This window comes from Thermobia domestica, chromosome 13 (assembly GCF_964235325.1).
Source record: "Thermobia domestica chromosome 13, izTheDome1.hap1.1, whole genome shotgun sequence".
Lineage (NCBI taxonomy): Eukaryota > Metazoa > Arthropoda > Insecta > Zygentoma > Lepismatidae > Thermobia > Thermobia domestica.
Window position 1 is genome coordinate 191385523 of NC_137466.1, and position 25363 is coordinate 191410885.

General features: G+C 36.1%; 1 protein-coding gene across 2 annotated transcripts in view; it reads left to right on the forward strand.

The window, feature by feature from the left end:
• Positions 1–25363, forward strand: part of LOC145668885 (carboxypeptidase Q-like) — a 96486-nt gene that overhangs the window by 38431 nt on the left and 32692 nt on the right. For both annotated transcript variants that reach the window (XM_081737145.1, XM_081737146.1), the window contains exon 2: positions 23559–23874. In XM_081737145.1, the coding sequence (XP_081593271.1) occupies positions 23559–23874 (316 nt within the window). The remainder of the gene's footprint in view (positions 1–23558; positions 23875–25363) is intronic.

Sequence of the window (25363 nt, forward strand, 5' to 3'; positions counted from 1 at the left end):
AATTTTGTTTGTAATTAAAAAAGCGGAGAAGGTCTACTTTCTGTACCAACCATAGAGGAACAAATTTGTTTGACCTATTCACTTTTATAGCAAGCAGAAAAAGCATGAAAAAAAGGGAAGAAGGTTCATTATAACAAGCTAGGTATTTTTATACCATTTTGTATTACGGGTGGTCTATTTCATTTGTGTAACAATCAGAAGAAAAGCTCAGAATGTTATACCTTTGTGATGCTACATTTTGTATTATTTTTGTGTCATCCAGAGAACAATTTAAATTGACTCTCCCGTCACTAGGAAAGGCTCATAAAATATTGAACGTGCGATTTAACAAACCAGAGTTGAGTCATAATTGTGTAGAACAGACTACATAGCAATTTGCGTAACAGCATACTTGACCATTTTGAATCACAGCAAAAAAAGAGATTATATCAAAGTAAGAGAAGTTTTCAATGTTCCATGTTGCTGCAGATATTTAAACAACGTTATGAATGCGTTACCTAACAGGTGTATTGCCTATTGCTCAACGATTCAATTATTTTTTTTTAAATTTTCTTTCCTCGTCTAAGTCCAAAAAGACAAATATATACTTTTTCATTTATGTATTTTAATATAATGGAATATAAGTTTATGGAGTATATTTGGAAATAATAGAACATACATCATGATGTTATATTGCCTTGAAACATATTATTAAACACGGAGAATGCATAGAATGCTTGTATTGTAGATATATAAAATTATTTATTTGATTTGGTTTTGCTGAAGAGCAGAAAAAATGACTAGTAAGGAGATTGTTTATGTTTCACCTAGAGAAAAAGAAATTCAGCGTGAAAACGAGAAACCTATACTCTTAATCCAGCCGTCTGACCCCGATTTGCCAGATGAATTACGTGATAAAGTGAGAATCATATATCCAACACAAGAAATAGAAGAAGTGTATTATTTTAGACGCTATAATAGATATAATGATGAAATACTCCCGGAAAGTGATGATGACAGTGTTTCAAAAGTTACCTGTTTTGAACTGGAAGCTAATGAGTGCGAGTGTACTAGTGAAACGATTAGTGATACATGTATTATACAATTATTTAATGAGTATACACCAAATTCAGTATTATTATGTGACGCATGTTCTAAACATATTGAGAATGAAAAAGATCACAACTGTTTGCTGCAGTATGATTACGAATTATTACAAAAGGTGTGGACAATCTTGATTAAACGTGAAATGAGAGAGAAAATCTATAAACTTTATTTAAAGAAGCATTTTAAAGGCTGCAATATTAAGAACACTTATACTTTGGAGAAAAAATTTAATCTGGTATATGAATACATTACAGAGTGTGATTATTATATTAACAAAATAGTAGAATTGTTTTTAGAGAAAGATAAACAATTATTTAATTCCGTAAATGAACACTGAGCCCACTGTAGCATATGCATTTGATTGTGTAAGAATAGAAGAACTTGAACTGTTAACTGGATCAATTTGTACTATTGTAATATTAAGAATTTAATGATAACTAACGTTGGACTCTGGCAACTGAATTGTCAAGGAGAGTCAATTTAAATTGTTCTCTGGATGACACAAAAATAATACAAAATGTAGCATCACAAAGGTATAACATTCTGAGCTTTTCTTCTGATTGTTACACAAATGAAATAGACCACCCGTAATACAAAATGGTATAAAAATACCTAGCTTGTTATAATGAACCTTCTTCCCTTTTTTTCATGCTTTTTCTGCTTGCTATAAAAGTGAATAGGTCAAACAAATTTGTTCCTCTATGGTTGGTACAGAAAGTAGACCTTCTCCGCTTTTTTAATTACAAACAAAATTTATTCATTCTTCAATAGACTAGTTACCATTTACCTTCTTTGCTTAAGCCACTCAAATTTATTCTTTCCTTTTTCTGCTTGTAACAAAAATGAATGGGTCACACAAATTTATTCCTTCGTTTGTTTAAATTGGGTAGACCAAAAACATAAAAAGCTGTAACATGCTGAGCTATTTAAAATGGTATTTTCTTGCTTTTTTCGATTTGATACAAATTTTTTCAAAAAGGTATAAAATTCTAAGCCAGTTAAAAATGGTTTTCGTTGGTACAAAAGGAAATAGGACACCCCAATAAATGGCACAAAAAGTTATAATGCTGATCCTTCTTCTCATTTTCTGGTTAGTACAAAGTGTTAATTCTTTCCTTTTTTTCTGCTTGGCTGGTTAAAATGACCATTCTTTGATTTTCTTCTGATTGGTACAAAATGGTATAAAAGTCTGAGTTAGTTAAAATGGTTCTTCTTTACTTTTTTGTCTGGTTCATACAAAGATAAATACTCCATCCAAATTTGAGTAAAATGGTTCATGTTCGCTTTCTCAAATTTAGCCCTTCGTTTTGTTTAAATAATACAACATGCACTAGAAATTCTAAGCTAGATAAAAATGGCATTTCTCCTTGGTACAAAATGGTATAGATCACTCAAATTTATTCTTTCGTTTATTTAAATAGTTAATATGGCATATCTTTGCTTTCTTTCTTGTTACAGAAATTCTGCGCTAGTTAAAAAGGTCTTTTTTCGCTTTTTCTTTCATTTATTTGAGTAGTACAAAATGGTATAAAAAAGTAGAACACCCAAACTTGTTCTTTCGTTCATTGGGCTAGTATAAAAATATACAAATTCTGAGTTAGCTAAATTGGACCTCCTTCGATTTTTCTGGTTAGTACAAAAAACAGGCCACTCAAATTTACAAAAAGGTACAGAAATTCTCAGTTAGTTAAAATGGGCCTTCTTCGGTTTTTTCTGGTTAGTACAATTTTGTTCTTTCGTTAAAATACTCAGCTACAAAATTAAATAGCTCACTCATATTTATGCCTTTCGTTTATTAGACTAGTTTAAAATGATATAAAATGATCCTTTTTTTTTGCTTATTCCTTTGTTTGTTGAAATAATACAAAATGGTATAAAATACTCAACTTCGGTTTTTCAAATGCATTACTTCGTTTAATTAATTTTAGAGTTGACACAAGTTATAATTCCTTTGTTTATTTGAATACTCCAAAATGGTGCAAAACTAAATACTCCATTGTTTATTGGAGTAGTACAAAATTGAATAGGTCACTTAAATTTATTCTTTCGTATATTCAGCTAGTTCATTTTTTTCTCGTTGGTATAAAAAGTAGAACATCAAAATTATTCTTTCGTCACAGAAATTATGAACTTGTTAAAATGATCCTTCTTCGGGTTTTTCTGATTGATTCAAAAATAGAACATTCCAGTTGGTACAAAAGAAAATAGTCCACCTAAATTTTATTCATACTTCACTTCTTTTTTTCTAGTTGGTACAAAACTAAATACTCTATTCCTTCGTTTATTTGAATAATGGCCCTTCACTTTTTCCAGTTGGTACCTAAGGAAATAATCTAATCTAATTTTTCTGGTTCGTACAAAACTAAACACTCCATCCAAATTTGAGTATTACAAAAATGAAATGAAATTCTGAGTTAGTTAGAAAATAGTCCTTCTTGCTACAAAATTGGAAATCTCACTCAAGAGACCTTCGTTTGTTTAAATAGTACACTTCTGAGAAGGTTAAATTTATCCGATTGTTTGTTTATTTAAATAGTACAAAATGATTTAAAATACGTCGTTATTTCTCATTGGTGCAAAATTGAATAGGTCACTCAAATTCACCCCTTCGTTTGTTTAAATATTAGAACATGGTCTAGAAAAAATGGCATTTTTCATTGGTACAATATTCCTTCGTTTATTTAATTAGTACAAGAAGACATCAATTCTGAGGTAGTTGAAATATGGCATTTCTCGTTGATAGAAAATTGAGTAGGTTCCCTTTGTTTCTTTAAATTCTCAGCTAGCTAAAATGACATATCTTTGCTTTCTTTTTCGTTAGTCCATCCAAATTATTTTTTTCGTTTATTTTGAATAACCCGAAAATGTACAGAAATTCTGAGCTAGTTAAAAATGGCGTTGTTTTCATTTTTTCTCGTTAGTACAATAGCAAATAAGTCACTAAAATTTATTCATTCTTCACTTTTTCTGCTTGGAACAAAAAAAATTGAATAGGTCACAGAAATCTCTTGCTGGCTACGTTTTCGAGTTTTACCTCGATGGTTGACACTTTTGAGACATGTGGTCTTTGGTGGCCGATTACTAAATGTGGAAACAGCACCTCAATATTTTGCTCAGTTTTCGAGTCAAAGTATGTTGACCTTTGACCTCGATGATCATTATTTTGGAACTTGTAGTAGTTGATGACCAGTTACTAGATTTGGAAACAGCACTTCAATATGTGGCTCAGTTTTCGTGTTATTAGGTTTTAAGTATGTTGACCTTTGACCTCGATGATCATTATTTTTGGAACTTGTAGTAGTTGATGACCAGTTACTAGATTTGGAAACACCACTTCAATATGTGTCTCAGTTTTCGTGTTATTAGGTTTTAAGTATGTTGACCTTTGACCTCGATAGTCAGTACTTTTGGAACATGTAATAGTTGATGACCAATTACTAAATGTGGAAACAGCACCTCAATATGTGGCTCAGTTTTCGTGTTATTAGGTTTTAAGTATGTTGACCTTTGACCTCGATGATCAGTATTTTGGAACTTGTAGTAGTTGGTAGTCGATTACTAAATGTGGAAACAACATCTCAATATGTGGCTCAGTTTTCGTGTTATTAGGTTTTAAGTATGTTGACCTTTGACCTCGATGACCACTAATTTTGGGACATGTAGTACCTCATGACCAGTTACTAGATTTGGAAACAATACCTCAATATGTTTGTGTTGACCTTTGACCTCGATGATCAGTACTTTTTTAACATGTACTAGTTGATGACCTATTACTCGATTTGGAAACAGCACCTCAATATTTGGCTCCATTTCCGAATTATTTGGTTTTAAGTATTTTGACCTTTGACCTCGATGACCACTATTTTTGGAACTTGTAGTAGTTGATGACCAATTACTAAATGTGGAAACAGCACCTCAATATGTGGCTCAGTTTTCGTGTTATTAGGTTTTAAGTATGTTGACCTTTGACCTCGATGACCACTATTTTTGGAACTTGTAGTACCTGATGACCAATTACTGGATTTGGAAACAGCACCTCAATATATGGCTCAGTTTTCGTGTTATTAGGTTTTAAGTATGTTGACCTTTGACCTCGATGACCACTAATTTTGGGACATGTAGTACCTGATGACCAATTATTAAATGTGGAAACACCATCTCAATATGTTGCTTCGTTTACGAGTGATTGGGTTTTAAGTGTCATACAAAGGGCGTATCCCACATAAACTATAATACACAGGTAAAAATAAGTATGATATTTGTAATCAGCATGTCCGAAAACCCTCATATACCGAGTTTCATCCAAATCGGTTAAAATTGTCATAGAAAGGGCGTATCCCACATAAACTATAAGACCCAGATAAAAATAAGTATGATATTTGTAATCAGCATGTCCGAAAACCCCCATATACCGAGTTTCACCCAAATAGGTTAAAATTGTCATAAAAAGGGCGTATGCCACATAAACTATAGGACCCAGGTAAAAATAAGTACGATATTCGTACTCAGCATGCTCGAAAACCCCCATATGCCGAGTTTCATCCAAATCGGTTCAAAGAGCGTATCGAATCGCTATGTTACATAGGTATTCATTGTCTTAAAATAGGGGTTGAAAAATCTGCTATGGTAAAATAGGGGTTGGAAAACGAGTACACCCCTTAAAATGGAGGTTTTTGTGTGTTACGTACTCTCAGTGTAATTTCTGCTATGTTCAATTAGGGGTGGAGAAAATGAATACACCCCGTGTGCTATGTCCGCCATGTTTCGTAGTCTCTGTCATGTTGAAATAGGGGTTGGAAAATATGATCATAAAAGAGAACGAGTACACCCCTAAAATGGAGGTTGTTGTGTGTTACGTAGTCTCAGTGTAATTTCTGCTATGTTCAATTAGGGGTGGAGAAAATGAATACACCCCGTGTGCTATGTCCGCCATGTTTCGTAGTCTCTGTCATGTTGAAATAGGGGTTGGAAAATATGCTCATAAAAGAGAATGAATACACCCTTGTGTGTTACGTACTCTTATGCTCTGCTGTGTGTTCATAGTCTCAGTGTAATTTCTGTTATCTCAAAATAAGGGTTGGAAAATATGCCATGTTCTTTTATTAGCTGTGCTATGTATTATCTTTTCTGCTGTGTGTTACGTAGTGTCAGTGTAATTTCTGCTATGTTAAAATAGGGGTTGAAAAATATGCTCATAAAAGGGAACGAGTTCACCCTTGTTATGTTACGTACTCTTATGTGTTATCTGCTATGTTAAACTAGTGTTATGTGTTATCTTCTCTTCTATGTGTTCGTAATTTCTGTTATCTTAAAATAGGGGTTGGAAAATGTGCTCATAAAAGAGAACGAATACACCCCTTCTATGTTTCATATTCTTATCTGTTATCTGTTCTGCTGTGTGTTACGTACTGTTATGTGTTATCTTCTCTTCTATGTGTTCGTAATTTCTGCTATGTTAAAATAAGGGTTGAAAAAGTGCTCATAAAAGGGAACGAGTTCACCCCTTAAAATGGAGGTCATAAAAGGGAACGAGTTCAATTTGCTCTTCTGTATGTTCGTTATGTTACGTAGTCTGATGTTCTGCTATGTGTTCGTAGGGGTTGAAAAAAATTGCTCATAAAAGGGAACGAGTTCACCCTTTAAAATGTGCTCATAAAAGGGAACGAGTACACCCCCTAAAAAGTGGTCATAAAAGAGAACGAATTCACCCCTAAAATGGAGGTCGTAAAAGGCCGTGAGCCCACGGTTCACGATGCTCGATTTCTCGTATCCCCCATATGTCCCCCGGCATAGTGTGTCAGGCGGCACTGGGAAACTCGTTGTCTGCTTCAGGCGGGACTGGGAAAGTGGGTACAGGGTCAGTGGCGCAGAACCCGCATTTTAATACTACTCACCTGACACCTTTCACATCTAATGGGAAGAGGGAGGCTTGTTCGGGATGGTTCCACCCTATGACGTTTTTTAAATATGTATGCGCCATCTTGTAATAATGCATCGATGGAGGATTGAGAAGTAGTCAGGACTCTCACCATATATGTTGGACCGTTATTATTTCGGATACGAATACATTTGGACACTTCAATGCCCTCTGCTTTTAGCTCCTCAACCACCTCATCGTCTGTTATTTCAGGTAGAACTCCGCGAATAACTACGGACATCATTGGTGTTCTTGAAGGTGGAGGAGTTTGCTTGATTTTGTCAGGAAGCTTAGACAGTTGTGCAGATTTGCCAAAAATCTCATAACTGGCTTTATTACGGAGAGTAATGCCAAAAGTTTCGTCCTGAGATTTAATAATAACACCGCCCCTGGTGAAAACTATCTGTTGGATACTGGCCCTTGGAAGATATTTAATAATCTGATTAAAGATATGGCGGGTGTTACTGTACTTTGGGTCGAAGTTAGTAAGAAGAAAAGAATGCAATTTAGGACGAGCAAGAGTGGCTGCATATGACGGTTGTAATCCATCAGTAGATTTGCTAGGATCCCCAGTGGTCGTCTGCATTGGTTCTGATTCTTCCGGCTTGCGAATGTAGGTAGGAGAACGAGATCTGGAACGCTTATCAGCCGACTCTAAACTACCCTCCGACAGCTGACGGGTACGTCGATTGGTTCGCGGATCGCGTTTGGCATCAACCACAGCTTTACTTGTGGGACCTTGAACTAATCCCGGTAGCTTATGCATGGTGCGATAAAAATATGCACCGCATAAAGTGATGTAAACAACACCCCGCTCAGATAGTACTACAGGTAGCCCTAACAAAGCGACAAAAGAGTTGGTCAAACTGTGATTACAAGCAATGACCTTCAAAAATTTAAGATAAACCCTCCAGAAGATGAAGATCCTCTGTCAATCTCCTATGTAGGGTATCTGCGCTGGTCTCACAAGTACGTTTGCAATACTTGATCACTGCGTAGCACAGTAACTAACTACAAGAGGAGCTAGGTTCGTAGTAAGTATGTGCCACGCAACGCTTTTTTTTTTTTTTTTTTTTTGCCTGCTAGCAATTGCTAGCAACTACCCGAAGAGGGTTACGCCCTCTGTAGGGGAAGAGAGGTAGATGTACTATTGCAATATATTGGAAAACAATAGATGGGCTATGGGTAGTTAAAGAAGCATTTTTATTAACAAGCAATTCAGGTCATTATGGTTTTAATAACCATAATCATTAGTTTGGTTTAAGGTTTAGATGTGAGAAAGCATCTGAATGGATGAGAGCAGATGGAAAGCAGGTGGATGAGAGCAGATGAGAATGAGGTGCAGTTAACATTACAACACACAGGTTTTGTTAGTATGACAAATGCGTGTTATCTTCTCGCCTAGGGGCGACGCTAGGCATTAATGAAGACAAGGGTGCCCTGTTAGAACGGTAGGTATTACTGTGCATATGATGGCCAGACATGAGGAAGATGAGCATCTGAAGAATATGGTTCGTAGTAACGACTGTCTGGGTGGTCAGGTGGAATAGTGTAGCGGTAGAGAGTAAGCAGTAATGAAAGCGGAGGAATGAAAGCAGCAGAGGGGGACAGATTACGGGCGTGTTCTTCAAATGTTTGCTGTAAAAGTGGATGGTTGGACTGCAGACGCCGGGTAATATATTTTGTGCGAAGTGTTTCCAGATGATAGAGGATGTGTGGAAACGTGAGGCGATCATATAGGTCCCGAGTTGGACTGGGCAACTTAATTCGAAAAGCAATGCGCAAGGCATGTCGTTCAAGAATTTGTAGTTTCTCATAGTATGATGGTGGTGCAGATAACCAGGCGGTAAAACCGTAAACAAGTATAGGTCGCAGAAAAACTTTATAGGTGTTCAGGATAGTAGTCGCAGAGAGACCCCAGGTTGTTCCAGTAAGACTTTTCAGCAAATTGAGACGACCATATGCCTTTTTTGCGATAGCTTGCAAATGGGCCGACCATGTAAGGCGGTGATCGAAAGTAAGACCAAGATATTTGACAGTACGAGAAGGTTTGAGAGGTACATTTTGAACAGTAAGATTCAAGAGACTAGGATTACGGTGTATACGAGAGCGGTATTTCGGTAATAGGAATACAATAGCTTGCGTTTTCGTCGGATTTATTTTCAAGCGCCAGTGAGAGCACCAATCGACAAAGGTATTGATAGCAGCTTGTAAGGCCAAATTAAGTTGGTGGATAGTTTTACCAGTGGCGAGCAGTGCAGTATCGTCTGCATACTGAAAGAATTTTACTGTAGCTGGAACAGCAGGAAAGTCGGCAACATATAGAATGTACAGTAAGGGTGACAAAGCCGATCCTTGTGGAACCCCAGAATGAAGAAAAATTGGAAAGGAGTAACTGAAATTAATATAGACGTAGGCCAGGCGACAAGTGAGAAAATTAAAAATGAAGCGAAGATAGGCAATAGGCAATCTGAGCTGCTTCAGTTTATAAATAAGAGCTGGATGCCAGACCTTATCGAATGCCTTTTCCAAGTCAAACAGGACTAAGCAAGATGGATGTCCTGTGTTAAAATGGTTGTATATGGAATTAGTAAGGCGAAGTAGTTGGTCGTTGATGCTGAAAGAGGGTCTAAAACCAGCTTGTTCAAGAGGAAGGCTGTTGTGTAGTGCCAGATAGCAGTGAAGACGTTTGACAATGATACGCTCCAGAATTTTGCAAAATGTTGATGTTAATTGAATGGGACGATAAGAGCTGACAGTGTGAGCAGGTTTGCCTGGTTTGAGAAACATGAGAGTTTTGGATGTTTTCCAGTCGACAGGGACATAGCCAGTACGAAGAATAAATGTGTATATAAGAGAAAGCAAATATAAAACAATATAGGGGCTTTCTCGAACGTGCCTGTATGTAATAGAGTCTATACCAGGAGCTGTGTTACGTCTATGAGCAACAACAGAAGTAATGTCAGATATCAAGACTGGCTCAGTAAGAGGATTGTTCTCGGGAAGAGTATGTTGAATATTTGGTTGTAAATGTGGAGAGTCCAGATTGAGCCTGTCGACGGGATGAGGACGATGAGGTAAATCAGGTGTCAGTGGTGTAAATATTTCCTGAAGATACTGTGCAAACGCATTAGCCTTGTCGGTATCGGTATGAAGAGGTGTATTATTGTCAATAAGAGGGTAAGTTGTTCGAGTATTTTGCCCAGTGAGTTGCCGAAAACGCTTCCAATATTGCGTTGGATGAGAAAGAGAGCCGAGATGGTTGCAAGTTTTGATCCAGCTCCGTAGTTTGTAAGCTCTGAGATAGTTGTGAACGGTGCGTTGAAGTTGTCGGTGGTGATGCAAGGAGTCTAGGTTGCCAGTAGCGACGAAATCCCTATAAAATTGACGAGAACGTTTTATCAACGGCAGGTATTGTGGAGGCAAAGATGGTCGAAAGGCAGAAGTAGTAGATGTAGGAATGTACTTGGCAGTAGCATTTCGCATGACTGTAGTCAGAGATTCGAGACAATGATAGAGGTCTGATTCGGTACTTGGTGGCGATAGCTCAGAAAGATTTTCTGTGAGATGCGATCTGTATGCAGTCCAATTTGCCTTATCATAACGATAGGTAGTTCGTGGAGGTATATCCTGAGAAGTAGCGGAACGAGTTGTAATAAGGAGTTTTATAGGAGCATGATCGCTGCCAATGAGATCAAGTACCTCAACAGAGCTACGATGAGATATGTTGCTCGACACAATAACTATATCCGGGGTGGTCTGGCTAGAAGGCCTGGTAGGTTTCGGCAGTGGTAGTGTCACACCGGTAGTATGGCTAGTGATATAATTGAGAAACTGGTCTCGCTGAGTCGCCGGACGGCTATGTAAATTCACGTCTGCCATGATTACATAGGTGCGAAAATTATTAGAGATGTATTGGAAGAAACTGAATGGAATATCATGACCAGGACGGATATACAAAGTTGCAACTGTTACATAGAGGTCTTTATAGTATAAAGATGTGATAAGATGTTCAGGAATATTTTGTAAGACGGGTGAATGACTGCGAAATGGGATGGAAGGAGAAAACCCAATCGCTACTCCCCCGTTGGCTCGCCTGGCTGCTATGGTGCTATCCTGCCGTAACATTTGAAATCGAGGTATGCGACATGTCATGTTGTGTGAGAGATGAGTCTCATTAAGCAGAAAGGCATGGATCTTTTCTTCAAGCAAAAGCGCTTCAAAGAGCGGCTTGTGCTGTGACAGAGAACGTATGTTCAAAAACAAGAAGGAGAGCGCCATGGTGAAATGAAGAGAGACATGGTGGCTTTTAAACCTCGGTTTCCAGTACATTTGAATGATAGTAAACATTATTGCCAGAATATGTGGGAGAGATGGTAACGTTGAAAATTGCCTTGGCTGCGTACTGAATTTGTTGAGCGATGTGGTTACGTAAGAATGGGTGGATGTTTTGTAAAGACAGAGTAAAAAATGTTAAAAGCTGATGGACAGTTACAGGCTGTTGAAGAGCGGGATTTGTAGGTGGTTGGATTTGTTCAGGTATGCGCAGTGGCACTACTGTCTCTGGTTTTGAGGGCTCAGGAGCTGGTTTGGATCGGCATTTGTAACTATATGTTGGGTGTGAATTTTCTTGACATGTGGAGCACGTCGGAGGTGATTTCAAATTAGTACAACTACGTGTAGGATGTGGGCCTGAACAGTAACCACACTTAAATGGGTTTCTACACTGAGATGTAGAATGTTGTCCATAGACCTGACAGCGCTCACAGCGAAGAGGTAATGGAGAAGAAGTCCTGGATGGTTCTACACGATGGCGCTGTTTGTAGATATATGCACCACGAGTTAGCAGGTCATCAATGGTCTGCTGTGAATTGGTAAGTATGCGCACCATGTACGTCGGACCATGGTCGCCTTTGATCCGGATGCATTTGATGATCAGGTAGCCCTCTAACTTGAGTTCTTCGAGGATCTCATCGTCCGTATAACTCGGATCTACCCCGCGGATAACAACAGAAAGAGTAGGTGATTTCTTCGGCGGAGGTGGCTGTTTGGTACGTTGGTCAGTGGGCTTGGTCATTGTAGATTTCTTTCCGAAAATCTCGAAACTGAACTTGTTCCGGATGGTACGGAGAAATTCTGGATCAGGTGTTTTGATTATCATTCCGTTCCTGGTCTTTATGATCTGACTGATATTGGCTCGAGGCATGTACTTAGTGATCTGAACAAAAAGAAGTTTCGTATTCGTGAATTTCGGATCAAAGTTTTGAAGTAAATAAGAATATATAACTGGTCGACCCGGTGGAGGCAGATTAGGAAATTGGTTATTGTCGTGGATGTCGATATTCATTGAAGATTCGGAACTAGCGTCACTGATCTTATGCTGTCTTTTAGCAGGCGGAAGTTTTGTTGATGCTACTGGGGAACGGGAGCGAGCTGAAGAACCCTGGCTGGCAGAAATCCGCTCCAATGAATGACATCTCCGTCTTACGGTTGTCCCGGAAGAGCAGGAGGGTTGCGGTACCACTGGTGGTAAACCAGAGTGTTGGCCACTCACGGGTTGAGATGCCATAAGGCACGTCTGAGCTTGTGATAATCTCCGTCCTGTAGTATGTTGAAATGAAAATGATGATGATGAAGAAGAAGAAATGATGTATGAATGATGAAGCTAGGCTTCCAAAAATTTTGTACACTGGTGTGCACGGTAAGGCAGTCTCCACTTGGGTGAAACCCTTAGTCTCTCTCACTCTCTCGCCCGTAACTAAGACTTGCCGTGCTTGCGTCCACAAGCACGTAATAATCCTAGCCTAGACTTGACACTGCAAGCAATGCCTCCAGTGAGAAAGCTGGATACTACAGAAGATGCACGCAACGCGCCGTTGCTTCTTACAAATATCTAAGATGTTGCTATATTAGCGGCGAGTACTTGAAATTTCTACCTTTTTATATAAAAACACAGAAAAATGTTTATACTTTAAACACAGCGTTTAGATAAAGTTTATAGTAAACTGTAAGTTAAACTTGAAGTTTATATTAAAATATCTGCAACAGTTCTGTATTCTTTCGCGAAATAAGTAGGCTCAAATCTGCTGCCATCTATGTTCACATTTATGCTTTATACGTAAATACTACAATTCGTTATGCCTCATAGTTACCGAAATATGAGGAAATAAAGAGCGATATTATAGGTACGTGGGACTAGAGTACTAGAGTACTAGACGGAACAATTAAAAAAAATAATTAAGTTTGTCCTTTATGCAAGCTGAATGCTAACAAGACACTAACAACGCGAACACTACCTTATCGCCGAAAGTAAGGAGGACAGCGTCACGTGGATTTTGAGAACAACTGAAAATCGAACGCGCGCTGGCTTTTTACTTCAATCTAAAGAAAAGCGTCTCGCAAGCGAAGCGTGGGTTGCCCGCACTACGGCTTGCGCTAAGCAGAAATAAGCTTTTGTGTATAAGCCAAAGCGAAATAAAATCAAAGAAAAGCGATAGGCAAGCTTGCGGCAAGCAAACATGCTGTCTGGGATGAATGCGGCACCTTTTTTCCTTTAATTTTCCCACCCACTACTCATCATAGGTATTAGAAATATATGCAACAAATTCAAACCAAAACAACTGCAATTTCTTTAATATAAACAAAGTTTAGAGAGAAAACTATATAGATTTTTTTTATCACAATGAGTGCATAACATTCTTGAGGAATTACTGACAAAAGTATTAAGAAAATAAAGCCCTATTCTTTGGCTATCATCATACAACAAATTCAAACCAAACAACTGTAATTTATTGATCATAAACAAAACAAATTTGTTAAATTGATTCTATCCATAAAACTGTACGTATAAAAGAATAAGTTATTCTTTTGTAAAAAAAAAAAAAAAAAAAATGGCCCAGTAAAATATGAATTAACTTTGAAAATCGAGAAATCGGGACAATATGCGTCTTGACGACGTAAGTGTCTGGTCGCTACGCGGGACAACTAAGTCAGAAATCGGTACAGTCCCGACAGAATCGGAATGGTTGGCAACTCTATTGAGGTTGAACGTGACGAGTAAAATTCTACCCAAAGTTTAGACTAGCGGGCCACTAGACCAGCGCAATGGCGTCGTACACTGTCAGTGCATCCACCTTTGTCGATGTCCTGCAGGGATTGCCATATGGTACGGATGATAACTTCTCTTGCGCCATACAGCTTCCCGTAAAGTTGTGCCTTCATTTTCGAACAATTGTTTTATATAGTCTACTATGCTCTAATGAATTGACTTGCCATTCAAATCTGTGTATTTATTCCGAACTAACCTGAAGACATTTTCTTGAAAATATTGTCAAATCGAAATTGATTTGAGAGCACTTACCTTGTAACGTCTTTCTACTGCGACAGTCATTATCTATCTTTGAGAAAGTAATGATAATGTATAGAAACTTATATACTTATGTTTGTTGCTAATATACAAGTCTGAATAACACATGAGCAATTACCTAGGGAACACATATTGTTGTGTGTTTCGTGGCGTTACTGTTGGAAACTGTGCATTATTAATATGTTGATTCTCTGAAATATTGTCCATAAGCTATAAAGTAATCGTCGTTAACAATATCAAGTAACTAAGTTAATTTTTTAAAAACTTTTTTCCTGTTTAAACTGTAAATATTTGATAAACCCAAGATTGTATGTCTTGCTGTCAGAACTATTAGGCTACGAAATTGTCACAAGTATTGATGGATGAAGACCGAAGGGCGAAATGAATTTAAAAATAAATTTTAAAGTTTGTTGGTCATTGGCTGCTTGCATATCATTCTCTTATCTGGTTTATTTTGTCCGCATTCAACGTCGTAGACTAATTCTGACACTTCTAGTATAACATCACACAAATTTTATGTCAATTAAACGAATTTTATATTCAATATATACAGAGTGTATCAAAAACGATTTTACAACTTTGAAAACTCATATTGATTTATTCACTTATCTTACAGACATGGTTTTGGTATCATTTCGTAGCAAAATACATCAAGTTATGACTCACGTAGTACACTAGTTCAGGAACAAGTCACTGCAAGCGCTAGCGGCAGTTGCAGCAAAGGTCCTGGTCCAGAGCGTGCTAGCTGTGTGTTTTGGTTTGAAGAATCCAAGTTTACGACAACTGTGTAACGTAATTTTCGTTCAAAGTATGGTAAAGATTCTCCCAGTGGGCCTCCTATTTATCAGTGACATAAGTGTTTCATTGAAACGTCTGGTAAGACACAACAAATCTTCAGGTCGTCCCCGTACGGTTTGGGAAGAAATTAGCTTCAGACAAAATTTTTGACGCATCACCAATGCAAGCCACATTGAACCATTTTAGGTATAAGTAAAAAAAAAAAAAAATAACTTCATGCATTTTGCTACAAAATGACACCAAAAGCATGTTTGTAAGCTAAATAAATAAATAAATATGAGTTTTCAAAGTTGTAAAGTTCTTTTTGATACACCCTGTATTTAGCAAACACATATGGCCTTAATAAGAGAATTTGTTGTGCTTCATTTCGATTTTGTTTATTCCTTAAATATAAATAGTGTGCGTGGGTTTTCTCGGGGTTCTCCCGTTTCCTTCCACTTTCTTCATTCCACCATTTCATTCATTTCTCATCATCACCATCTTTAGCCTAACCGGCATAACTGTGGGACGTAAAACTCAAAGATTTCATTTCATTTTTTAAAAAATATAAATAAACTGAACCAGGGTATCCGAACAAGGAACATGACTCAAAGTAAGTCACTAAACTTTCTTCAAGGTCTATAAAAAAAGAAGTGAGTTTTCATTTCACAATTTACGGTAAATTTCCAAACTATGTGAATTCAATACTTAAAGTAATACATCTACTTATTAGCTATCTCTTACTGCTTCTACTCTATGGAGATTCCTACTCTGCACTTCTAGAATTTGCTTCACACATTCCTTGTGAGCACCTTCCCGTTTACTTAGATGTATAATATCGCGAAGTGTGATGCCTCACATGCTGCACATGATTTTGAAAAACATTATATGTAAATTAAAATTACTTTTAATAAAGCAAGCATATGCATTTTGTTGTTGTTCTTGTTGATGCATAAGGACTTTACAATAAAACATACAAGTACAACAAAGGCATTATCAATATTATGATATAATTATCAATATTATGATATAATATGATTGTTGTTTCAGAAAAAAAAGTCATCGTGATTATTGCGTAAAGCTGTTTAAGTGCAGACGATATCATCATTTTCTTTTGAAATCAAAGTTATGCAATGACTACAGTTTGTTCAAAGATAAAACAACAAATAGTATTCGGAAGATATCTCTCAAAACGCAATGCAATATTTTTTATACAGGAGAACATAAACTGGAAAGAAAACGAGATTTCTTTGCGATCATTAGTTTTAAAAAACCTGGAGTTAAAAATAATTGAGTTTGTGCGAGGACTAGAGATGCAAGGGCTCGGAAAAAAATCGGCTTTTTTGGAAAAAAAACTCGGTTTTTTCTGCTTTGCTTTTTTGCTTGGGAAATTTTGGGCTTTTTTCAAAATACTGCTTTAAATTGATAAAACAGACTTTGTATCGCTTCTCTATAACACAAAAAATCATTTAATTAGTGGTTGATGCTGATAATAATATAAAACATCGAAAATAAACTATGAATTTCGAAAAAATATTTCAAACAATTTTTCTTCAACATATTTACATTATGAATTCCACAGGATTAACCAATGTATATAATAAGAATTTTTTAACCTCCTATATACAAAAGTAAGCAGAATTGGCAAGAACCGTGGTTGTTTTTGAAAATGCCAAAAACCCGTTTTTTGGGGATGTTTAAACCAGGCTTTTTTGGTTTAAACCAGGCTTTTTTGACTTAGATTTTTTGCTTTATGTATTTATATTACATATTCACAGAAATAAGTTTGTTTCGCCTTGATGTTATTATGCAACAGCGGGGTTATGCCGGAAGAACTCCCATAAGCTTAAAGAAGTGCGGTCAGTAAATTTCTTAAGTTGAGAATCTCCCGCCCTAGCCACTGGGAAAATCCCGTCATTACTTGAAATGTAAGACAATAACGGGAAAATCCTGTTATTGCTTTGCATGTAAAATTTAAAGGTCAACGTACCATAATCAGTACGCTAAAACTGAGGTATTAAATTACAAATTTAGTACCGGTACGTAGATATCATTGAAAGTCCAATCCAAGCTAATGTTGGAAGCTACGTAGGCAATCGATAAATTTTGCCAATTTCTATCAATATATTTAAGCAATATTGGCTTCTTTATAAAACAACACGCATTTAGGCATATAGAAATATACAATTTGGTTTGTTTCGTATATTTAGGCTTAACATCCTTACAAAATACCGAGGTTATCAAGGAGAAGACTTTCGCTTAAACTGACATCCGAACCGCTACTTGGGTTACGCATGAAAGAAGGATTGTGGTTCGACCGAGAATTGAACATGGGACACCTTGATTAAAAGGTGAAAGGGAAATAAAACTATTGCAGGTGGTTTGATATCTGGAAACGTTACCATGAAGTTCACACGATTCGCATTTTTCATTCTTTTTATTTTTGTGGTTTAAACCAGTTATTTAAAAAAAAGTTGGTGTAAATCAGCCAACCCTAAAAGTAAACACTTCTTTTTAAAGAATACACAAATAACTAGCAAAATAGTATGTACTATTTTTACTTCAAAATATTCCATACCCTCTTTTTGAAACAAAATAAAATTAAAATAAAACATAAGAGAAATACTTAGATTTATATGATACACTTAAAGACTGCACATCTAGAGCTTTTGGTTCTGTATATTCTTGAAATTCTACAGTTAAGTTTTATAGAACCACCATCACACTTTACCCAATTCTCAAGTTTTCTGAATTTTTAACAAGAGGGATTCAACATATCATTACGGAACTCCCCCCCCCCCCCCCAATAAAAAGACTACGGAATATATTTAAGTTAAGCTAAATACAACTGCACAACAAACATGACTGAGTGATTAGCTTTTGCGCTTCTATCGGGAAGTCCGGGATTCAACCAGCATTCGACCATTCTGTCAAAGCTTTTCTTCATTCCATCTGTGAATGTAGAAATAGTGCGTGTACTGTGAGTTGGAAATAAAACTATTCCTTTTTTATTGTTTTTAAATCGTTATTATTACTAATTACCAGCAGTGACGGTTTTGCGAAGGTTAGGGGGGCGGTCTTTCGGACTGAAGCCCGTTCCCCAAAGTTACGGAATGTCTGCAACAAACGAAATATCTATTATTTATGCCTTTACTCATAAACTTTAAGCTTTCGTCAAATAAAAATTACGAATGTTTAAAAAAAAACTAAACATTAGTAAGAAACCCTTCCCAAAATACTTTTCTAAATCCGCCACTGATTCTCAGTATAAAATGATTTTTAAAGTTGTATCCGGAAGATTATTGCTAAACATATAAACGAAACGAAATATTAGTTATGCCTGTACTCATAAACTTCAAGCACTTCCCAAATAAAATTAGGACTTTTTAGGAAACGAAACAATCAGAAAAAACCCTCCTAAAGTACTTTTCTAAATCCGCTACTGATTATTTGTATAAATTGGTATTCAAGATTGTGTCCGGAAAATTATTGCTAAATCACTTCACAGCTACAGTATAACAGAAATGTGGAAGTACGGTTTGACATATATTGAAAAACGTACGCTTTGACGGATAAATAGAAAAACGGGCAAGTATAACTTTGCGCTAGAAGCTAGAGTACTAAAAGCTCTTAGAAATGAAACACGGATGACAAACTAGAGAAGAAAAAAGATGTCGATAACTCAAAAGTTAAAATAAAGTTAAATAGCCTCTAAAATTACACTCAAATACTACATTCTTCATGTTAGCTTTAATTCGTAAACATGTGCTCCATCCATCTTGATGGTGAATTTCAGAACGAAATATCACATTCAGGTCATGGAATTCTTATCTAACTATAGAATATACTATAAGAAAGCTATTTAGATAGAAAAATCATGAAGTTGAAAAAAGCCAAAATTTCCAAAATTCTCGTTTTTTTCCAAAAAAGCCGGCTTTTTATGTGAAAAAAACCATCGATTCAAAAAAGCCGGCTTTTTTTGCATCTCTAGCGAGGACTCTTTGGATTTATGCTTTCTGAGATTTTTGCAATTCCTAAAATTCACTTTGTGACCTTTCATTACGTTCTGTAAGATCATTTGTTAATCAATTACATATAATTAATAAAGAAAGTAATTGTGCTGTATTGTATACGAGAGTTCGAGACTTATTTAAATTATTATTATTATAAAAATATTGCTAAAATGAGAGAATGTGCAAGAAAATGACAGTAACCCTAGGAAACGAATTCACCGACGTTTTCTAATATATTTAATAGAGAATCAAACCAAAATTTCATTGTTTGACAATAATGGCCAAATATCACGTACTGTAACTCTAATGTACTTGATTAAAAGAAAGTGTATGAATATATTTCGAAGCCTCAAAGCTGACGTCTCCATTGACTCTCCCTAATTCCAATTCCAATTCAAAAAAAAAAAAAAAAAGAAAGAAAGAAAGAAAGAAAAGAAAAGAAAGAAATGAAAAGAAAGAAATGAAAAGAAAGAAAAGAAAAGAAAAAACATGTGAATACTATGAGGAATGAACTTAGGGTTACGCTAAATTTATCTTTGCCGATTGTCATTTACGCTAAATTTATCTTTGTCGATTGTCATTTTTAAACTTCCAATGCTGGTTGCTAACGTCTCCAGTGAAGATTTATTTTATAGAATTAATTTACTGAAAATGAGTTAACAAATAGTATGACACAATTACGATTACACCATTTAATGTAATGAGCATTGAATATGAGCATTACAAAATATAAATAGATGAGTTAATACATTATTTTTGCCCAGGAGGACATACACGTGTGGTTTCCACCTGATCTGGACTCCCTCTAAAATAACTTCACAATTCGACATACACAATTCACTTTGTTAATAAAACTATATTTGTTTAACAGAAAAATTACACTATGCAACAAACCCACAAACGCCCCTTGTGCCACCAGTGACCCACTCTATTTTTCACTACGTTACATGGGCTTTATCATTCATTTAGCCAAACCCCCGTTGTTCCACTTCAGGCACACTACCCGTTCTCTTGTTGTACGAATTTCGTTTAGTTTTCTTCTCAGGTTTTCGATGTAACACGGTATTGTTCAGTGTAGTTGCTAACGAATAAAACTGGTCTTGGGCGTTTGTGGGTTAAAAAAAAAAAAAAGTCCTTCGGTTGCTATTGTTGATTCCTCAGTCATATTCATTGAACATTTACGAAAATGTGCATAATTCTCATGAAACTTCGCTTTTGTAAGTTTAACATCGATTTGTTTCCAAAAACAGAAAACGCTATGAAATGTATTAGACATTGCATTTAAATTAATTAAAGGAGTTCGGTAGTAAGTTCTTCAACACTCATATTATAACATGAAAAGAGTAGGCTACTTAAATACATAACTTTGGTACTTAGATATCAAGGGCGCCCGAAGAATATTTTAGGGGGGCATCTCCATGGTTGCTATATTACGTGTGATATTTCTGGTATTTAGTATGCATGGTTTGCTATATTGTACACATTATCGTGAGCCACTGGCCCCGGGCCTCTCTCTGTCCCTTCGTGCGACCATGATAGATATCCATGTGTACTTGTGTATACCTTAGAAATGCGTCCTTTTCCTACGTTTTCGTTGATGCGTAACATTATTTTCATGAATTAGCCTCAGATGTAGTTCCTCATCATGTTCTCGTTATATTGCCCTTGACAATCGCGTTCTAAAGTCATAATGTCTTGGTGATAGCGCTCTCCGTGATACTCTGTACCCATATTTTCCTTAAAACTGTCCAGATAAGAGACAAGAACATGTAATTTAAGTGACATCCTATAACCCGTTTCACCATATTCATAAGCTCCACATAATTTTCAGCTCTGTAATATCCTAAGAAACACAACGACTGCCACACAGCTGCTCCAGGCTTCTTTTTCAATCTCGGTTAGTAGCGTGAAGAGCTCAGTGGACTGGATCTTTATAATCACTTGCGGTCCTATAAACACTCCAGCCTCCATCTTAGCACGAGATAGCTCCGGAAACACACCTTGTAAAAACTTGAATTTGTCAAAATCTCTATGCAAAGCTTTCACAAAGTGCTTGATAATGCCAAGTTTAATGTGTAGAGATGGTAACAATACCATCTTAGGGTCCACAAGTGGCTCGTATTTTACATTATGTGTCCTCACAGTGTACTCCTTCCGTTGTGACCAGTACTTTCTCCGGTAGTGGACCTCGATGTCACTACTGTCTCACAAACAAAGACACAGGAATTTGGTGAAACTGCCCTACAAACCCATGAGTAAGGCAATAATTTTGAAGTCCTCTATTACTTGCAACCCATATTTTGGATACTCTAAATTGGCCAATAAGGTCTTCAAGCTGTTAAAGTCTTCCTTCATATAGAAGGAAATAGACAGGTGCTTATTCCCATTGTACAGATTCTCACCCTTGAGACTTCTAGACGAACTGTCTATAAACAAACGTCACTCTTTCAGAATGCAGGGTATCTGTAAAGCGTAAATACTTATAAGCACAATCCAGCTTTCATACAAAAAAAAAAAAAAAAAAAAAAAAGGATAACTCTAGGCGCCGTCTCCTTTGTGCTGTGGCTTTTACTGATTTATCAACTATGTTCCGCAATTTTACCCACCATTTTTACTCAGACTTAGATCTCAAATAAGATTATTCAAATCTGTTTGGTTAGAGTAGTAGTCTATTAGTAGTTCATATTTGCAGTGTTAAATAAGAAAGGCATGCTGTGACACAATTGGAATATAACAGGATATTCTAGGGTTATAAATATACAGAGTGGCTCAACAGTAGGTATATACTACCGTACTGATCAGCTCATTGCATTTTATATCATATCTTATTTTTATCCATCAGGTAGACTTAGTTTCTACGTATATGATTTATTCTTAATGTCTTTTTACTTACATCTTAAGCTCGGAAGAGCCGAAGCAAATACACCCATAAACTAGAATGTTATACTTGATCAAGGAGGAGTGTATACCTACTTTTGGGCCACTCTGTATATACACATACCTTTAAATCCTTACAAATAGCCTTAAAACACTCTGCCCGATGCATGTTGATTCTATTGCGAATCTTTTAGTGTTAACTGGTTCTTCAATCAAATTTAAATGCAACTTAACGCATCAAATGTTTTAAGACGCGCATAAAAATTCATTAATATAATTAGGACAGATTCCATATTTTCGATGCTAGTACTTACACAAGCGAAGTTTCATGGAAAAAATATACATTTTGTAGTTACTTTCAAGGTAACAATACAGGAAATCACCATTATAAGACAAGGACAAAATTAGTGTTGTATAGTGTTATTGATGTAGCCTAAAGATTATAGCTTACACTTTATGTGTTCTCTTCCTTTCCTTGCAAAAAATCTAGTTCTTTTATTTTTCCTGAGAGATAGGTAGTATTTATCAATTACTGATGCAGTAATAAGTAGATAATACCTAACTGAGGCAGTACTTTTATTTTTCATTTTTTAGACTGAAAAATAACTTCAGTTCAATACTATATAGACGTAGTGTGTTGTAGTTTTGGACACCCCAAACTTTGGATCCCTTCAAACAAAAAATTTTTTGGTGCGCGCATGATTTTGTTTTTCTAAATTATAGCACAACAATCTTTATATAATGTTAGTTTTGGTATGGGTAGGAACGAGTGAATTTTTGCGTTTTGTTTTAAATATCGACTTCACATCAACGAAAAGAATCATTTGACTTGGTTGGTGATTAGCCTATGTTACTGTTGTTACGTATTGAATATTATGAACCACGATAAAAGCCTCAATTTTGTTTTCCCCATCTGCGGCCCAAGAAAGTGTGAATTCGGCCTATGTACGGTGGAGGCGCGGTGGCTCAGTGTTAGAGCGTTCACCTCCGGTGCTTGGGGTCCCTGGTTCGATACCAGCTCTCACCGTGTGGACTTTGTGGTAGACAAACACCGTGCTTGTGGGTTTTCTCGGGGTTCTCCCGTTTCCTTCCACTTTCTTCATTCCACTATTTCACTCATCTCCCATCATCACCGTCTCCTTTAGCCTAACTAAAACTTAAAGATTTCATTTCATTTCATTTCCGACTGTGTACGGAATTTAATTCAACTGACCATGAAAAATGTTTAAACATCAAATAATAGTTCTGATATCAAAATCTATTAAAACATCTTGAGTGTACTTGATCTTTCTCCATGACTTGCAAGAAAAAATCCTGATTTCCAATTGTTGTCTAGTAGTAATCAGTTCTTTTGGAGCTTACCTGTAAGATCTCTTAAGATTAGATACCTATCTCACCAGACACCTATATATAAAAGACGTGATTGTCTCTTATTAAGATCTGTTCGGAATTCGTGAAATATAACTTTTGATACTTAGAGTGTAAGAAATGAATTTGTTTGTTCCTTTTTCTTTTTGTGTAGTGTTGTTATTGAAGGACATAAGTTCGACTCCCATTAAGAAGCAAGACGGCACGAAATTAGAATGTAATTTATCAAGTGAGCTGGTGCAAGAAATAGCCAATTATTCCTCAATTGCCAACCAAATTATTGAGGCTGCTTTGGGTGACTATGCAAATGTCACGTACAATTCTCTGGCAGAGTTTGTGGATACATTTGGGCCACGTATGACAGGGTCACAAGCATTAGAGGATGCTATCGACTTTTTGTTAGCAAATTTAACTGCTGCTGGTCTTGAAAATGTTCACGCAGAAGAAGCTCCAGTACCCATCTGGACAAGGTAATGAACAAATATATTCTCTAAGTATGTTCACATTTTTTTTTTAATATTAAAGAATAACATGTCATTAATGTCTCTTTTATTACCACAATGATTTTATTAGCTTAATTATCCTGTTTGTTGAGTCAAATCTTAGAGATTAAGTTTCCCCAGTTTCATACCAACTAGACTTCTATAACTTCATACAGATACGTAAACCCAATGACAATACCTTATTTTCACATAATATTTACTCTAGCATGTGATAAAATAATATCGAACGTCTGCTAATTATAAAACCTAAACACAACGGAAGTTTGGCTGGTTGCGCACTATAAGGCATTCTTTTACTTCATATCAACAAGTTTGACAACGTTTCTTTTCATAATACGAGGAAAGAAATTATTTTCTTCTACAATGCAATCAAAAATACTGAATAGTGACAATATCTTATTCTTTTCTCTCCGACTTTTCTTATGTTTCTAAAGGGTCGGCGTTCCCGCCTTTAATTCTTTTCTTCTATTCTCCTCTATTCTGGGCGTTCTCTATTCTTTATTCCTCTCTCCCTCAGATCATCTTAAATCTTGTCCTTCGATCTCATCTTAGGTTTTTCTCTCTTCCCTTCACCTGTTACCTTCAGCTTTTCAATTTTCTTCCCTATATGGTCATCGCCTTTTCGTTCTAAATGTTCAAAACATCAGCTTCCATTCTTGCACCTATTTATTCATTTCTTCCACAAATACATAAATAATGAAATACATTAAAAAGTAGTTTCTTGAGGGGGGAGAATTAAGTATTATTGCCTTATTAACAATAATTTAAAACAAATTACTATCAAGGGGAAAGTAACTTTGGGAGATGTAAAGAAATGGGACAAATAGTAAAAACATTGGGCGCGAGTGAACTGCCTCTCAAATATCCTCAAAAGCTTCAGTTCTCAACCTCAGAAAAACCGATCAATGCTTTTAGCTTAAGCCCTATTTCATCATTATATATATATAGGGTGTTAATGAACTATACCGACAAACTGTAAGAGCTGATTCCTCACATCAAAATAAGAGAAAAAGTTCATATGGACCTATGTGGCGAAAAGTGCATAGTTTCAAAACTAGGGCTGTCGAAAATCGCGAAAAAGCTTAATTTCAATAGGCCCTATTTCGAATTCCAGAATCTGTGGATGGTGGTTCTTATCAGCGTAAAAGAAGCCACGCATACACGTGCATATTTCATCAATTGTCAATAGATGTAGAGAGGGGGGTGCCCTATAGGGTGTAAAGAAAAGTAGATGAAAATCAAGGGTGTTCTAAACTGTACAATTTCTTGTTATTTTAAAATATTAATTCCTAATTTAAAATTCCATTTGATCACCTATCAATTTTCAATATGTCATTTTGTAACGAAAATAATATAGCGTGGTATGTTTATTAGAAACAAATATGTGTGTTATTATAGTTATAATATTTAATACATCTTTTAAATAAATTTAGAATAGCAATCCTAGTAAAATATG